Raw genomic sequence first — 18,709 nt, 5'->3', positions numbered from 1 at the left:
TTTCTCCACAGCCAGTTTGTGCTGGTTGTAGAGAATAACTTGAGAAATATTAAAAGAGCAGGGATATAAAATGAATAATAAATGAACTACTGAAACCTAAATAGGACACATCAGGAAGGAATCCATTCCCACAAAGAGCTTGAAAAATCAATAACGAGGATGCTTAGAAGTACCAAAAAAAAAAAAAAAAAGATGCAAAGGCTAGGGTGGGGGAGGGAGGGAGGAAGTATTGTATGCTGGTAGGAGGAGAGCAGGAGGGCGAGAGATGAAAAAAAATGCCGGGCGGGGGCATCTAAAGAGGCGGACTCGGCACACCCCCGCCTGCCTTTACCTCCTTACCCTCGAAGCCGATCGCAGAGATGAGACTCCGGCTCAAGGCGGAAAATAACGGCGCCCCCCTCCCCATCCGATCAGGATGTGCTGATTTTGCTGAGGTTGCCCCCCGCAGACTCCCGATTCATTCTAAAGCGTTCACACGGTCATTCACTCACTCATTCATTCATCCATCCACGCGCGTGCGCGATCAACGTTCTTTCCCCCCCCCCAACCTTACCGTGCCGGCCCCCGCCAGCCAGGCAGCCCGAGAGCTTTAGAGCGGTGGGTGTGCGTGTGTGCGTGTGTGTGTTGGGGGGGGAACAAAGGAGGAGCCGCTGCCGCCGCGAGTGTGAAAGAGATGCTCCAGCTCCCCCTCCTCTCACGGCGCGCTCCCGCAATAGGTAGCACCATACAGAGCGCGCGCCTCCCCTCCTAACAGGCTAGACGAGTTTTCTCAGGAGCGCGCGCTCATTCGTTCCTAGCCGGCAAGGGGGCGCGCTCGCTCTGGTCTGAACCTGCTTGTCTTTTCCACCAATCAGACAGCTCTTCCCTAACAGACCTCCCGAATCTTAACATCTTCCAAAGACTTTGTACCTATTAGCCAATCACGAGGGGGAGGAAGTGCGAGGCAACCTTTACAGCATTACGTAGCCATTAATGGACCAATAGCAAAACGCCTCACATTTTTATTCTGATCCTTCCATTTTCTCTTAGTGACTCGATCTGATTTGTTTTTTTAAAAAAAGCTCAAAAGCGCTGGATATAACAGAGATGCAGCACAGTAGACAGCAGCAGGATGGCAGATATGGATACCACTTAGGAAAATGGATTGTCTTTTTTTTTTTCTAAGTCCCACCTTTTTCATTAGCCTCAGCCAATAAAGTGGCGAAAAAAGGCTCTTTCGCGTTCCTTTGAAAAGGGGAGGAGTTATGGTGGAGACGCGCTTGGTTGGATGGAGACGCGCGCGGACTTGCTTTGCCTACCCAAGTTTCTCTCCCCATCCCCCAACGCCCGTCCGAGCCGGCGGTGGCTGCCGATGCGCATGCGCATTGGTGATACCACTGCGGCTGAGGGTAATACGGGGTGGGGGTGGGGAAGGGGCTTTACTCCTGTAAATCTGGCAGCCGTTGAAGCAAAGCTATTCGCTTGGCTGCTTCCTTCGGAGCCCCTATCCAGTGAGTTGCCTGTTTCCTTAGCCGACTGAAAGGCCAGGTATTTAAAAGAGGATTTCACAAAAGAGAAGTTCAGTGGAGCTTAGAAGATGGAGAAATGGAAGCGAAACGAGGCTTGCTAACATTTTGAATGGTTAAAAAGAGTAACAACACGACGTCGGCTTTCGAGAGTCAACGGAAGTTAAATTCCCCCAAGAGGGATAGTTCACCAATGTACAATATCTAGAAGTGTAGAAACGTAGATTAGGGCACATGAAAGGGTAGGCTGAAGAATCCTGTCTACCTAAAATATTTCCGTACGTTTTAATTTCTTGAGGTTAAGTAAATATTGCAGGTGGTGGAGAAAAACTGTATTGTGTGTGCTATTGCAAACAAGAAAGGACTGATTCTTAAGGCAAAGATAAACTGCTGTCTCCTCTGAGATGAGATAATTGAGAAAGTTTTACAGAAAATAGCCTGGGAATCCACTTTTCTGCTTCTACAAAATTTCATTTTACAGAAGGGCCTATTGTTGAGGCTAAAAGTACCCACTTGCCCGACAATTTACTAGGAGTGCTGGAAAAAAACCATGTGCTCTAAAACGGTGGTCTCCAACCTTTTTAGCACCAGGGACTGGTTTCGTGGATATTTTGTGGGGCGAGTGGTTTCTTGTGCTACCGAGATCCCATGTATGCGCAGAAGAAGCTTTGTTCCCTTGAGCAGCCTGGCTCCTAACAGGCCACAGGGCTGGTACTGATCCACCGGCCCCGGGGGGTTGGAGACCTCTGTTCTAAAATACATGTTTGGAGTTTCTATTTTTTTTTGTTTTTGCAAAACAGAAGTACGTTTCATGGGACGGTGAACCAATTGACCTCCAAGGTCCCTTCCAACTCTGTCATTTTATGATTCTATGAGTAGTGTTAAAATCTAAATAACGTGAATGTAAAGCAAAGGTAAGAATAAGCCCCAAGTGCTGAAACCCCAGTTGTCTGTCCTTCTCTGCCCTAGTCAGCTGATGTAATTTAGCCATCTTGTTCTTTTATGGATCATCATTGTGCACTAAATCTCTTAAATGGACATAAAACTGCTACATCCTGTATTCATAGACAGGTCCTCCACCTACCCAGATGAGCCTGCTTCTCAGTCTCCTTACATTCATTCATCTGCTCATTTTTTTTTCTATTATATTGAATCACTAAAAAGTCTCCAGATCGTTTCCATTTTTTCATCTCTTGTTCTGGAACAGCTTGCTTTCTGAGATGAGGGTGGCTTTTATGCCTATGGCCTTTTGGAAGATTGTAAATATTTTTTTTCCCCAGAAGGCATGTGGGATATATAAATGATATTCAGTTGAAGTTCTATATAGGGTATATCTGGTTTATTGTGTGACCTCATAATTCTGTTAGGTAAGACATTTGAACTTTGGTTTTTATTTTAAAATTAGATTGGGGGGCTGGATACTCCTTGTTATAAGAAAGTTCTACATTTAAGTTTTGTTCTAAACTTCACAGAATAAAACAGACACTTTACATTTTACTAGTGGAGTATGCTGGGAACCACTGTAAACATGTGCCAATTGCTGGGTGCCTAAAATGCCATCACATGGCCATATGAGTGGGGTGGCTGTCAAAACTTAGAATCAAGGTTGTAAGTACCTTTTTGGGATCCATAGTAACTTCTATTGGTGTTGCTAAACGATCATTTATAAAGTGAGGCGTACCTGTTGTGGAAAGCCCCCTCCTAGAAGAATGAAATATTTTGGAAAATATTAAAAAGGCAGAATATTATATTCCCCTAAAGGAGAAATGGAGAAACATGCTCTTTAAAGACAGAAAGCAGCCCCCAAATTAATAGCCCACAGCAGATGCCAGCACTTGAGATAAAGAGCTTATTGAAAGAGGAAGACAAGCATCTAGATTGCTCTATTCATAAGCAAAGCAAATACTGCAGGGAGAAATCCATTCAAGACATATTTTGAAACTCCTTGGCAGAATGGTAGGATTAGAAAGCAACCCCTCACCCAAGATCCAGCACAGGACAAAAGCCATTAGCCACAATAGGAATTGCCCAACACCCTTTCAGAACACAAGCCCCTTCATTGCACCACCCCCAGAACAGTCCAAACTTCAAAGTCACAGAAACCTGGGAGCTCAGATAAACAATAAAACAATAAGCTAAAGGTTGAGCAGATTAGCTCAGACAAGCACCCAGGATTTGCAGTTCCTCTTTTGCCTATAGAGCCAGCTATGACTCCTACATAACCCCTACATGATCCCATAGGAATCTGATAACAGCCAATAGAATATTAAAGGACACGTTCTTGCAAAGGAACAGGAAGCTCAAATACAAAGCCCAAAGAAGATATAAAAACCCACACACTCTCATCTCCATTTTTTCACCTGCCCAGAATCATATGTGGTTGTTGGTTCTGCTCCATCAATAAACCTCTCTTTCCAGTCAGCCTCCATGTTGTTTCCAGCATCTTTCTCCCAGCTTGGAACTGAACCAAATGGATTTTCCTTCCCACACTGTATACAAGGTTGGTCTGCTGGAGTATAATATGAAAGAACGCTCCAAAAACATGCTGATTTCAAAGCTCCTGGTTAAATAAGAACAACTGAAAAATATATTTACAGAAGTCATGCTTTTTTTAGAAAGTTGTGACACAATCCAAAACTTGAGAAATGCATGAAATAATACATTTGTTAGGAAAAGTATTTAGGTGCCTTTTACTACACAAAAATCGTTTGCAAAATACATTTCACATGGTACAGAAAAGTACAAAATATTTTTTTGAATTTTGCTATCACATAAATTGATACAGTAATAAGGCAAAACAACATAGCTAGAAAAAAAATCCAAACGTGGGATTTGGTGAAAATAGAAGATAAAATTATCCTATTCCTATCAATCTAAGAATAGCAAAAGCAATAGCAATAGCACTTAGACTTATACACCGCTTCACAATGCTTCACAGCCCTCTCTAAGCGATTTACAGAGTCAGCATATTGCCCTCCAAAATTTGGGTCCTCATTTTAGTCGCCTCGGAAGGATAGAAGGCTGAGTCAACCTTAAGCCTGGTGAGATTTGAACTGCCAAATTGCAGGCAGCCGGCAGGCAGCAGAAGTAGCCTGCAGTACTGCACTCTAACCACTGCACTACTGTGGCTAGTAGAACATGGTAATTATGTAGTAAAAGACTGGAGGCAAGATAGGCAAGATAATATTGCTGTTTTTTCCTCTCAATCTGATGAGTTTGCTCCAGAATGTCACTATATTAAATGAATTAGGATCCTGCATGATGTTCAAATTGCCCCTGAAATCTAGTACTCTTTTTTAATGAATTTATATTTTAAATGTTTAACTACAAATATTGTGCTTTGTAATGTTTAAAGCTGAGATATATGGAGAACTGTAAACTATCTAGATCTGCCACCAAGCCAAATCTCTTGGCTAATTTCTTCAAACCTTATCAAATTGAAACCAACTCCTTAAGAAGAAGTTGGAGCAATTGTTTAGACAAATGCTTGAAGTATGAGCAAATATAGAGATGGCCATGATTTCTTGAGATCAACTTATTTTAACATTGGGGAAATTGGAACAAGTCGCTCCAGCTTTGTTTTCATTGGCTTCTAAAACTAGGGGTAGCATGCAGCTTCAGCCAAAGGGTTTTAAACCTCTTTCTCCTGTTTTCAAGTCAATGATCTATTGAGTGTTCTTTTCTTTTTCCTAGCTTTGAAATTGAAATGCACCTTCTCCACATTTACACAGGTCTGAACACTGCTTGTTCACACCTCAACCATTTTAGATTTTTCAGTAATAATAATTCTGTGATTAAATGTGCAAAAGGAAACAGAAATAGTTTGCATGCTGTAAAATCTGATCATATAATGTTATTTTTAACTAATGTTAATTGTTCATATTCAGCTCATATTCAGTAGTAAATGACAATGTTAAAATCCTCCAATATCTAAGATATAGTTTTCTACCAGGAAAAGAGCTGATTAAAGAAGAGATAACGTGTAAAAGAATTATATTTTTGGTAAAGAAGAGATAACGTGTAAAAGAATTATATTTTTGGCAGAGAGATTTTAGATTATTTTAGATTTTAGAATATTTATCTCCAAAATAAATTTAAGAAAGAAATTGTACCGTTCTGAGCATATGAATCTGGTTTTGTTGCAAGGATTTAATGGAATGATAAGCAGAGAACAAAATGCTACATAATATGAAACCTTTTTAAAATGTTTCTTTTATGTAACTGACACAACATAAAGATGAATACAATTATAATGTCATTACACATTTATTCTGAATATAGTATTAATCATATGAAGAATTTAGAGTATATATAGAAACAGTATTTATTTTAAAACCAATTGCTTTTCATCCAAATATCAGAATGAGAATAATGAAAAATAATTGTTTGTGATATTTAAGCAAAATAAGAAAGTTGAAAATCACAAATAGATTAAAAACTATGATATTATAAGGCAATATAAAATTAGATCAAAAAGTCTCACAATTCCCATGTAACAGAAGACTTGGCTGAATAGATACATTTTAAGCCATATTTTAAGATGTTAAAATATGGCAAAGAGGGAATTCCAAAACAGTACTGTAAAAGCATTTTTAAAGGAAAGGATGACCTGCTTTGTTTTTTATTCCATTTGAAATCTGACTTTTACTTTTAAGACAGATAGCCTCTTTAATTTTTCATCCAACAGTTATTTTGGATTGATATTTGCTCCTTATAATTTCTCGATTTTCTTTGGCTGTCCAAGTTTTGTGCTTCTGTCCCAGTCACTTTACAGTTGCACACCTGGTTCCCCAGCAGTAGCAGCAACTGAGCTGTGTAGCCCATTTTTTGACAGATGTCCAGGAGCCATAGCATCTGACGTGGTCCTTGTTGACCCAGGCAACGACCGATCCGATATGGAATTTTGTTGATTTCTTCTCATCATTGGTGATGGTAAGTGCCTGGGTTGGTTCATGGTGGCTAAGCCACTACTGATCCAAAAACCAGCAATCCCATAGGGACCGCACCGATAGCCGTCCAGGCACAGGCAGGGGGATGATGATGATGATTATATCTTTAGTGAGATTCACACCCTTTGGGGCTGGTTGGTAGCTCAACAGCTTGAGTCCTAACTTCAATTTGTAAGTCCCAATACTTTGTGTTTTTTTTCTTCAACTATTGTTATGTCAGGTGTGTTATGGGCCAAGTGCCTGTCGGTCTGAATTCTGAAGTTCCACAAGATCTTGACTTTTTCATTCTCCAGAACCTTCTCAACCTGATGTTCCCAGTAGTTGTTACTATACTTAAATCCAAACTTTTGGCACAGTTTCCAGTGAATGATTTTAGCAACTTGGTTATGGCGTTCTAGGTAGCCAGTTTGTGAAATTTTGCTGCACCCACTGATTAAATGGTCGACTGTTTCATCTTTCTCATTACAGAGGAGGCATTTGCTGTTGACATGCTGAATCTTTGCCTTCATGCAATTTGAGCAGCCAAAATAAATCCTTCAGTTTCTTTTTTCAGTATTCCTGATTTTAGCCAATTCCAAGTAAGCTTTTGGTCAGCTTTGCCTTCAATACTTTTCAGGTATTGGCCATGTATAGCTTTGCTTTTCCAATTTTCAATTCGCTTCTCAATTACTTCTTTTTTGTATTCAGCTTTTGACTTGGTTGTCTTCAAAAGGCCTCCTTTATGTACTTCCTTAATCATTGGCTCTTCACTTTTCTGGATGTAGTCATTCAAGCTGTGTCTTTCTTCTTCTACAGTCTGCTTTACTTGTAGGAGACCTTGACCACCCTCTGCTCTTGGTAAATATAATCAATCAACATCACTTTTAGGATGCAAGGCATGATTCATAGTCATAAGCTTCCTTGTTTTTCCATCCAAATTGTCCAGCTCCATCAGGGTCCAGTCAATTATTCCTGCAGAGTATCGAATCAAAGGTATAGCCCAGATATTTATTGCTTTTATGATGTTTCCACCACTCAATGTGGACTTTAAAATCTTGCAAATTCTTCGAACATACTTGGCTGAAGTTGATACCTTGACTTTATTATGCATTAAATCAGAGGCTTCTAAAATCCCTAAGTATTTGTAGCCTGCTTCTGGTTTCATTGCCTTTATCATTTCTTCATTTTCAAGTTCTATTCCATCATCTTCTATGACCTTGCCTGCTTTGATTGCCATTGTTGCACATTTGTCAATTCCAAAGTGCATGTCCTGGCTAAATTCTTTTGTGCTTTCAATTAATGAATTCAGTTCACTTTGTTTTACCAAACAGCTTGAAATCATCATCATCATCATTAATAATAATAATTGTTCAATTTTCTTTGTTATACATAAAATTTCCATATTCATAATAAAAGTGTACTGTCTGGGTACAATCTCTTTTAAATACAAATAATAAGTCTTATACACACAATAATTATAAGTATTATTTACTTTCTTTCTTTTCCAGATCTGACAGTGGCTCCAGTCCAGGTCTTAGTCGCTGCTAATCACCTCAGTTGAGTTCCACTTTCCATAGGGGAAATTCCATGGCCTACGTTAGAAAATTCTTACCGATATCAAGCATACTATTTCAGGATCTTTTCTTCTCTTCCGTTTCAGCTGTCACGGCTTCTGTTCAGCCATAATGGCCATCTTCTCTTCCTCTGGTTAAAGGGGCTTTCTTGTCAAATGGGGAGGCTGCACTCTCCTTGCAACCACCAAAGCATCCCCTCTACCTTCATAACCCCTACAGGGTGACTTTTGGCCCCATAGAGCCTCCTGGCTTGAAGAAATCGGCAGGACTTTGCGAAGCTCCGCTCATCCGTACCACTTTATCGTGACATCAGCTGTCATTTCCCGCCAGCCCTATGTTATTGTGTCCTGCTCTTATCAGGCCTGAGATTCCCCTTCTTGTAAGCACCTGTACCTCTGAATGACTGACAGAACCTTCTGGTGAGGTAGGGCACCAAGTAACTTTCTGCTTTGTGGAGAGAAATGACATCTTTTTCTGAGATGGGAGTTACTAGGTGCACCCTATAAGGCTGTTTCTCCAAATAAAATGGAGAGGTAAGTCTAGAGCTTGGTCTGATAGGGCATTGGCATTTGTTTCCACTCTCAAATTTACACTCAAGTTTGAGAATGATAACTGTATGTCGTAAGAGTTTACCTTGATTAGCAAAGCCACAAACAGATGTACAACATTTGTGCTAGACCTCCTTCAGTATTTTGTGATAACTATACAGTTTTCAAGATAATGATACTGGTTTCATTATCAGTGTTTTCACTCATAATCTTTATACTGGTTCTGATACATCTATCTAAACATCAAAGGTGCCAAGGCAACAAGCTGTTTGCTATGAATAATCAAGTTTTGTAATGGATTGTAACTGATGAAAATTGTGAAATTAAAAAAAAACTTAAGTGAGCTTCATAATCCTTATTGTAAAATTGTAGTCCCATTGATAAGTCATGCAAGGAAAGAGCTTGAAAATTTTGATTTTACAATTTTCACAGGAGTTTTCTTCCTTGAAAACCTTATTAGTTTCTACTACTACCACTATTGTCCTGTATTTTTTCTTTGCATCCAGTTAGTGGTGCATAGTCACATAGTTGTCATGGCCCAGATCCTCAGGGATGACAAAATACATGATTATTGCAGAAAACCGTAACAGCCAGAGAGAGAGAAAATAAACAAATCTTTTATGTATATATGTGAGGTTACATTCAGCACTGCACACATATTGTAGGTTACCCTACCCAATATAAACAATTAGCATTAGGAAATAAAAACTGAATGACTGCTATACACCACTCAAACAGGAACTGGAGAATATAAGACAGCAAGTCCAGGGAGCAATAAGAGGGGTTTTGCCCATGGAGTTCAGCAAGTAAATATGATAGGCTATCAAATGTTCTCTCTGTCAACAGGGTGCACTTGGCTCAGCTGAGCGTGCTAAAAAGGAACAAAAAAGAAAATTTTAAAGCTTTTTTACATGAAAATGGATAGAATGAACATTTTGTGGCATGGTTCCAGTTGTTTGTGAATACGATCTTAGTTCTATTTGCCATGTTTGAAGAAATATTCAGAGGATTTGAACAGCAAGTGACTATTCCTCATGAGAGAGCCAGTTCTCAGCAGGTTCACAAACAAACAAAAGGAAAGTCTCATACCAAAATAAGACAAACAGAAATTGCCCCTCCCCTCCAAAAGAGTGGCTTCAAATCTGTTACACAGTACAAATGGAATAAGAAGAGCAAGAATTTGCACCTTGATTTCACTATAAATAGGACTTGCATTTGATGTACTGTAGTAGTGGGAATTATTTCATAACATTAGTTCCTAAAAATCTCCTTATTGGAGTTTCTGACCTTGGAAATCTAGCCATGCCAGTTTTTGCCTAGAAACCTGAGGACAAAGCAGTTTTATTACATCAGATGAAAGAGACACTACAACAGAAACTGAAACAAAAAGCAATTTCCATAAGGAAAGCAATAGTGATGATAGTAGAAATTTATTTTTGAGACAAAGATGTGAACAACCTCGATGACGATCTGCCCAACTTCTGATAAAGGCTGGATAGAATGTATCTTGATTTCAGCAAAGCATTTGACAATATACCCCATGCTATTCATAACAAGAAGCCAGTTATGCATAGGTCTAAGGGCATCACAACTAAGTTTGTTCATAGCTGGCTTGAAGATTATACTCAAAAAAGTATACTTCAAAGGCCTTTCATTAAACTGGAGAGAGGTATGAAGCAAGGTGCCAGAAGGCTCAGTCATAGCCACTGTAATCTTCAATGTTTTTATTAATAAATTGAATGGACTTGGGAATGCTGCTCATATTTGTTAACAACCCAAAATTGAGCTGGATATCCTAGAAAAAATATTGAAAGAGTGATCATTATTATTCAGTATTTAAACTGAATATGAACTGGCAATGTGATGTGATGTGGCTTAGAAAAAAAACACCAAATGCAATTTTGGGTTGATTAGTGGGAGTATAGTTTTCACATCATGAAATTAATAGTTTGCATCATGTCTTCTGATTAGTGTTCATGGATGACCTCTGCTAGTCTTCTTTCTTATCTGTCCTATGCAGTAGCTGTTGTAGTCCTTATACAATATGCTGTAGAAGACTCCTGTTCTTTCTTCTGGGACTCAACGAGTCTTCAGGTTTACTTAATATGTTTTGGAGGGCTTTATAGTTGCTTTGTGTGCTATGGTGAAGCCATGTGGCTATAGTAGTTTGTTGGGTATTTTTGAGATATTTTTGATGTATGGCAGTTTTTCATAGCTTGTGTTGGTTGTGCTGTAGTGGGTTGAGTGGTCAGGTACTTTTTGATATGCCTGTTAAGTAACACTTTTTTATCTGAATTTATTTTAATTAAAATAATCTGTAATCTGATTGAACACGGAGTCTGTTGGCACTAGTAGCTATAGTGTCACAGGAGTAAGGTTGTACCTATTAATACAGAGTCCTTATATGTAGTGAGATATTTGAGCTAGAGCTTCTCTGGTAGGGACTGCAAACAATAGGATTGGATGCACTGTTGATGACAGTCAGTGGTGGTATTGGCCAAACCAGTAGCTTCGACAATCATCTGTGAGTGAACCTGTTCTCTCCAATGATCAGCTGCTGGCCCTCCCACCTGCCCTGGCTCTATACTGACCTTTATTTCCTGTTTATGCTTATTTGTGTGCTCAAAAAAGTGACTAGTATAAAAAGAGAGAGAATTTCACAGAGGAGTAGAAGAAACAACATTAGTACTCCCATGGCAAGGTGGAGGACTAGACACACAAATCTTTGAACCCAATCTCTTAAATAGTTTGCAGGAAAACCACAAAGCTGCCCAGAGTTGCTCTGGATAGTGAGATAGGCAGCATATAAATTTAATAGTGAATGAATAAACAAATAAATAAATCTGAGTTGAATGAAACCATAAGTCAGATGGGCAAATTTATAATTCAAAAATATGAATTTTGTAATAATGCACATTAGGATTGGTTGATGAATAATTGAAACCATTATATCCATTTCTATTGTTGTTCATAGTGGCTGTTCTAGAAATTTAAGGGTTAAAGTTTATAAAATGAATTGAGAGGGAGGGATTACACAGAAATATCTCACCAGATCCCACAGAAAGAGATTGCAAGATTATTGCAGAGTAGATTGAATAGATTAAATTAAGTAGGTTGTCCCTGTCCTATTGTTTCTTTTATTTTTCTTATATGTATCCATGTATTCATAACTATGTTTTTATTTATACCTATTATCTTGTAAGCAATTGACAAAAATAAATAAATAAAAATAAATATATTTACAATATATAAAAAATAGTACTGGCACATTATAATACATTAATAGTGGATAAAACATCCCTGTTAAGAAAATACATGTTCTTAAACAGTTAGGGTCACTCCCTGGTTTATATGAGTGGAAAGCCAATAATAATGTGTGTAAGTATCATTTTCCAAAGATCGTTCTATCTACAAAAATTGGCACAAATTGACAGCTATAATTCTGTCACAATTTTTTTTCTTGTAGACATTGCAGCAACACCTGGTGTTTAATTTAAAAAACCTAGTGTTTTAAAGAGTGTAGGGGCAGATAAAATCTTGTCCAGTTATGTTTGACTCTTCATGACCCAACAAAGATTGTTTGATCAGGCTTACTTCCCTTTGTGTTCTCAGATTGCATAGAGAAGCCTCACAATAAAAAGGATGTTGTTTTATTGAATGCCTTTGCCCCCCTAAGTGCAATAAGAAGTAATGAGAGATATGGTTCCCAAATCCACCTGGGAAAGTGCACAACTTGGTTTAAACCAACCACTTACATGAGCTAGCTTAACTTTCTTCAACTTGGGTCTTCCAGATAAATATGTTGATTGTGCCATCTTAAGAATTCTTGGAGATGCAATCTTTACCTTTGGAGAATTATGGGCTATTTATTTAGGAAGATGTTACATGTGGGCAGGTTACTACTGAAAGAATTTACTTTTTAAAAATATCAAATCTTGCAGCAGTATAAATTTCTGGCTTTATTTACAAAGAGAGAGGTTTTGACAATTGAAATCATTTAATAATGCCTCCTCCAATTAAGACAGGCTGGTTTGATGACACTGGTAAATTTTCAATTAAGATAGGTCCTTGTATGAGTAGGATATTGCCCTGCTCAGAATATTTTCTCCAAAAATAAGAGAGAGAACCAAAATCTTTGATCTCCAATTCTATAGAAAAAGAAGTATCTGGGGAGATATAATCAAATAATCTTGGATATGCTTAGGATTGTTCTAAGAGCTAGCTCTTAATATTAGTTAAAAACCTCTTCACAGTGGCTCTGTTTTTCCTTTCTTAATGAAGCGGGGAGGCAAAAAATTAGAAAAATTGTGGATTTTGTGTAATAGAAAGAGAATGCCGCATTTGAGGATTACAAAGAAAATATTACACCTGTTATTTCTCATTAAGATTATAGGAATAAAACAAGGCAGTTGCACGATGAAAAACTGACCAGGAGCCCCCAATGCTTACACTTATATTTTCCTCAAGGTTCATCCTTAAAACTAGCGTGAAATAATAGAATCGGTAATGAATAAACACAATATGTGAACTATACAGTGAATACACACTGTCCTTATTTAACCTCTAATAGATGCTAACGTGGCATACCTTCAAATCAGGGAGGGGTTTTATAAAGCAGGGTATGCTATAAAGTGCCATAGCCTGAGAATTCAATTCCTGGTCAAGTTCTCACATTAGGTATAATGGTTTCATGTACCCAAGGAGTCCCAATAAGGACAAAACTGATCATACACTGCCTCCTGTTGGTCAGTAAATTACAAAAGTTTCCTAGGAACAATAATATACTGTATATACTAGTATACTACAAAATATGAAATTCAAGTTTCCTATTTAGGAAGGAAGGGATACTTGTACCTAAGAAATTTTGATAATATTCACTTGTCAGTTGACAATAAGTTGATATAATGGAGCAGGAAGTCAGAAAGGATCTGCCTATATGTCTCTTCAGCCCTTCCTGTCTTTTTGTCTCTTGCATGATTTATTACTCATTCCACTACTCACTGGGTGAAAAAACTGTTTGCTAAATGTCACCTATCTCACTTTTTTCTTCCTTGTGCCTTCCATAAGCAAATCTCTACAGTATTTCAGTCTTTAGCACAGTCTCTACTTAGATCTCTTTCCAGAATTTCTATAAGTGAGTCTCTTTCTTTTAGTGACAAAGGAATGGAATAAAAAAGAGTCACGTTAAGTTTGTGGCATAACTTTTTGTATCCTACACTCTTAGAATAAGAATGGAAGAGAAATTTGACATGATCATATTTGGCAATATTATAATTATAAATATAAAAAGTTCAGATAATGGCACAATAGAGGGAGTTCTCTTTTCAGATAATTTCCAAATTTATCTCTAAGAAATGGTGCAATTATACTGTATATAGTGCAATGCAGTGACTAATACTTAGAAAAGTTATTTTAAAGATTTGAAGTCATTCAAAAGGAAAGGTTGAGTCAGCCTTCCATCCTTTCGAGGTTGGTAAAACGAGGGCCCAGACTGTTGGGGGCAATATGCTGATTCTGTAAACCACTTAGAGAGGCCTACAAAGCACTGTAAAGCAGTATATAAGTCTAAGTGCTTTTGCTCAGTGCCAAAAGAGTTTAGATGACAGGTTTGGTGTCATCTAGGCATACATTGATCCAATTTAGCATTGTGGGAAATATACCCCAAAAGGATAGTGCCAGAAACCTCATAGCACCAGAAACCTCAGAAAACAGTGCCAAGAAAAACTCAAGTTAGTTCTTCCCCCTTTAAGAAAACCAAGAATCACCAACTGAAAGAAAACTCAGCAGCCCTGCTAACAGAGCTGACAATAGAAACAGTTAAGTAGAGCTATTAAGAAAAGGAGAATCAAGCTAAAAATAAACTCAAGGGAAAACTGAAACTCCCTTTTTCCTGCCTCCTGACAAGATTAACCCCCAGGATAAGAAAGACAAAGGTCCTGGGACAGGATTAACCCATTAAGGCAGGAAGACAGGATCTAGGGCAATCACTTTAACTAGAGCAGGGGTCTGCAACCTGCAGCTGTGGAGCCACATGTGGCTACATTTGGCTCTTTTGGTCCTCTGCTGCAGCTCCCTGTTGGCTGATCCCACCACTGGCTGGCCCCTCCCTTCCCCTCCCCATCACTCCTTGCCTGGCCTGAAAAGGTAAGGATGATGGGGAGGGGGATGGAGACTCGCTCCATATTCCAGAGCAGGAGGTGAGTGGGTGGGAGTGAGTGATGTCAAGTTGGCCACGCCCACCCAGTTACACCAGTTGTTAAAATTATTGGCTCCCAGTGTTTTCTCTGGGACACGGGTCCAAATGGTTCTTTGAGTGTTTATGGTTGCAGACCCCTGAACTAGAGGCACACAAATAAACCCATCAAGCTGCAGGAGGTTCAAAGGGGAATTAAGCATAAAAGGCTCAGATTCACATACCCCAAGCTGGATTGCAACCCAGGAGATGCTTGAGCTGTGTCACACCTGCTTTTTGTCATCCTTCATTAAAGAATGCCACAGATCTTACCTGGAAAATCAACACAACCCAGGTGGCCAGAAAGGCCCAACAGAGACTCCATTTCTTCAGGGTCTTGTGAAAGAATAAAGTGGAACACAACTGATGACCTCCTTTTACCAGAACACTGTAGAAAGTGTCCTCTCATATTGCATTACGGTGTGGTATGCTGGCTTGACAGCCGCGGATAGAAAGACATTACAGAGGGTGGTGAGCACAGCACATAACATTGTGGCCTGTTCCCTGATACCACTAGATGACCTCACTAGGGCTCGCTGCCTTGGAAGAATGAAGAAAATTTTCAGGGATGACTCACACCCCAGTCAGCACTTCTTCACTCTCCTACCATCGGGTAGGAGATATAGAAGCATAGCCAGCTGCACCAACAGGCTGAAGACCAGTTTCTACCCATAGGCTGTCAGACTCCTGAACGGAAAATAACTTCATGTCAACATAGTATAATAGACTTGTGGAGCCGGTGCATTGTGCAGCAAGTCCACATGGTGCAACAAGAATGTGTGTTTGTTAGTAGGATTCATTGGGCTGGGGACTTCTGTCTTCACTAGTGAGTTGTGTTGGGGGGGTTGCACGAAGGGAGGCTCAGCCAATCTCGTACACATGTTGTACTCTGACAATAAAGGTTGATTGATTTCTGGCAGCTGCTTCGGAATTCATTTCTGCGTCTGTGTTTTTTCCCAGCTGGGAATGAACTCGGGAAAATTTCTTCCAACAGCATAAACCAAAATGAAACTGCATTGAAAGCCATGTAGACGAGCCTTCTGTTGCAAGAATGTCATTAATACTGCATACATAGTCTCTGCTTAAATATCCTTGATAAAGGAAAGGACAAAGCAGAGTTCCATTACAGAGTAGTTGCCAGAAGAAAATTCTAATTTTGAATATATTTTTAAATAAATTGAATGCAACTGGGTTCAGAGGAATTAAAAAAACAATCTTCTAAGATATATTTTCCAAATATAATTTCATACCAGAACAATACACTACTGTATATGGATATTAACTTAGATACCAGCATAAAATGATAGTTGCTTCGATCGTCATGCTAAAATATGCTCCATAATTTAGGAATTGCTCTTCTGAGCAGCATCTATTCTATCTTCTTAATGCTTTTAAACAATAAGAGATCTTAAATGTTTCTTGGATAGTATCCCCAGAAAAGAGAATTCAGAGGAAATTATAGTTCAGAAGACTATGTAAAATACTCTAATTCTGAATATCATCATTAAATCATATAGCCTAGTGGTATATGTATTTTGTGCTAATTCCACTTAATTTCAGGTAAAAGTTTTGTTCCAGTTTATTCTTTTTTATTTGCATCTAAACTGGAAATCCTAGATATTAAATTGAGGATAATCCATATGCATGGTACAACATTGGCAACTCAGAAAAAAGTGTTTGGTTTTACAAAGCTGTTTTCCACAGAAAGAATATAATTATTGCCTGGTTTAAGCCGGAAGATCCCAGGAGTTTTAGTGCCACATATGAACTATTTCCTTTGTTATTCATTACCAGTAATGAATAAAAGACTGGAGAAGTTGCAACCCAGATTTCAGACGAAGCATAGTTCTACAGCATTCTACAGTCTGTTGGATAATGGAAAATTTCAAAAAAACAAAAAGAACTCCATGCTGGAGTATGCAGTTACTATAGATATCCAAAAGGAACAACCTATTGTTCTTATGAGTAATTTTGAGATTTTAAAGAAAATAGTTTCTGTATTGTGAATTCTTACAATATTTTTTCCTCTTTAGAACAGGGACAGACACACACTTTACCAGGATGTTATTTCTACAGTACCCAGTTTATTAGACAAGAATATGTAATGGGTGGAGGTGGGCAGGATCTGAAGCAAGAGAAACAAGAGTTCATAAATAATAGTTTTTGCACGTGAGAAAAATGCTGCATTGAATGTGGTGATCTCAGCAATATTCTGAATAATCCTCTTCTACATAATTTGCTGGGAACCAGCCAATCTGCAGGGAGAAAAGATAGGCAAAGGCTTATTAGAATCCAATAAACAATGAAAATATTCTAAGCCAAGAGAAGAGTCATGGATCCTTGCTGTTGAAACGTTAACTATTCCTCTATTGATGCCAGCATTTTCTAAAATCTAAACTAAATTGTTAACGTATATTTTTACCAAATCATCCAGCAGTAGGAGCCTAAGATTTGCAGCCACAGCTTATCCTAATTGAAAGTTTGACTTTTTAGCAGCACCTGCTTCAAGGGAATATACCACAGCAGGTCCAAATAACTAGCTGATCGGTTTGCATATGAATCCCATTTCTATCCTAAATTCTGCAATCAAACAATTCACACTTATATGGATGCAAAGATGCTTACTCGACCATAGACCTCTCCTTTCCACCATCCTGACTGTCCTTTCTTACTGAGAATCTTTATGATGTCTCCCTCTGACAAGGACAATTCAGTCAGATCTCGTGCACAGAAATTATAGCGAGCCTTGGCTGAGCCAAAGTACTTGAGACTTTTTCCTGTCAAAGAAACAATATGGATTTAGCAGTAATCAGAAGATTCACCAAGACCCTAGAAATGCAGAGAATCTTAATCATTCTATGATTCTTATAGCATGACCATAAGAAGACCGAGTCATATGCTGTCTGAGGATCAATGTATGCCTGCAAAATCTCAACAAGCAGAGCTTTCCTCATTTCAAACTTCTCTGTAGGAGACATAAGCCCACAGTAGTAAAACTATATCTCTTGTGCTATGGCCAGTTAAGAGGGAGCTTATATGAGCCAAATAGGATTTAGCAAGCAGGAGGAAGATAGAGAATGTCTAGCAAGTTCACAGCCAACCTTGGCTAATTTCAAAAAGCTAAGCGGGGTCAGTTCATATGGGAGACCATCAGGAATATAAGACAGATTGAAAAATTAAAAGAAAAAACTGCAATGGCAAACTTTCTGTATCGTTGCCAAGAAAACTATGTAGACATGTTCATGAAGTCACCAAAAATTGAACTGGCCTTGAAGACAACTTATCTTTGTGATGCAGAATAGCACATGATCAAAACAGATATTTTGCATAGTTTATAGAAGATAGTACTCAATTTGTACTTTCCCCCTTCTTGAGATGTGGCAGACTAAGGGGTAAAGGAAAAGGCAAATAACCATTGAAGGAAGATAGGAAATTATTTATGTCCAGGAGTTGCCCTCTTCTTCCCAACCAAACTATCTAAATTTTGCTGGCTCTTATTCCTTTGGAATGTACTCCGTCCCTCCTGGGAGTCTAGATTACACTCCACCACAGAATACCTGTGCACTGCCACCATGCAAATCTGATAGTGGAGCCACACAATGATCTCCATTGCTTTTCTAGTTAATTCTTGTTCCACATCAGGTCACTTGAATTTTGAAAGTAAAGGTCTAAATCACATACCAGGTGGCTTGGATGCTATTTTACTTTCTGGCTCTTTGAAAGAAAACTGCAGAACCGTATCAAGAGTCTTAAAGCAATCCTTCAATGAATTTTCTTGGTAGAACTCCACCAGGTCCTAAGAATAAAACAGAGAAGTGTTTTTGAAGTAAGGCGGCAGCATGAGACATACATTTGTCATTAGCAAGATGTATCCAGCCCATACATATGAGAAAGACATGAAAGGAAAGCACTTATGACAATG

The 18,709-nt window shown here is 38.6% G+C and overlaps 2 protein-coding genes and 1 long non-coding RNA gene across 12 annotated transcripts in view; 1 reads left to right on the top strand and 2 right to left on the bottom strand.

The window, feature by feature from the left end:
* The window catches only part of SMARCA4 (SWI/SNF related BAF chromatin remodeling complex subunit ATPase 4), a 79,092-nt gene extending 78,290 nt beyond the window's left edge, over positions 1–802 (bottom strand). For 6 of the 9 annotated variants that reach the window (XM_087957014.1, XM_026679555.2, XM_087957016.1 and 3 more), the window contains exon 1: positions 554–745. The gene's annotated coding sequence lies outside the window, so the exon portion shown is untranslated. Of the gene's footprint in view, positions 1–553 lie in introns of all 9 variants that reach the window. The other 3 variants (XM_087957017.1, XM_026679557.2, XM_026679554.2) reach the window with 2 other exon arrangements.
* Positions 803–1,132: 330 nt separating this feature from the next.
* Positions 1,133–10,801, top strand: LOC148132357 (uncharacterized). 2 transcript variants are annotated; one of them, XR_015747888.1, is made up of 4 exons: positions 1,133–1,527; positions 6,340–6,437; positions 6,923–7,426; positions 7,942–10,801. It is a non-coding gene; the product is annotated as an uncharacterized LOC148132357 (long non-coding RNA). The 2 variants fall into 2 exon arrangements; XR_015747889.1 differs by lacking the exon at positions 1,133–1,527 and having other exon boundaries at positions 4,488–6,437.
* A 6,050-nt stretch (positions 10,802–16,851) lies between these two features.
* VAV1 (vav guanine nucleotide exchange factor 1) overlaps positions 16,852–18,709 on the bottom strand; it is a 65,283-nt gene continuing 63,425 nt past the window's right edge. The window contains exons 25-27 of the mRNA XM_026679553.2: positions 18,469–18,583; positions 17,413–17,564; positions 16,852–17,042 (exon numbers count right to left, since the gene is read on the bottom strand). Of these exons, the coding sequence (XP_026535338.1) occupies positions 16,989–17,042; positions 17,413–17,564; positions 18,469–18,583 (321 nt within the window). The 3' untranslated portion in view covers positions 16,852–16,988. The remainder of the gene's footprint in view (positions 17,043–17,412; positions 17,565–18,468; positions 18,584–18,709) is intronic.

This window comes from Notechis scutatus, chromosome 2, assembly GCF_049901735.1.
Source record: "Notechis scutatus isolate UNSWTSFEM ecotype Mainland chromosome 2, rNotScu1.2, whole genome shotgun sequence".
Taxonomy (NCBI): Eukaryota; Metazoa; Chordata; class Lepidosauria; order Squamata; family Elapidae; genus Notechis; species Notechis scutatus.
This window is presented reverse-complemented; position numbering and strand designations above follow the sequence as displayed.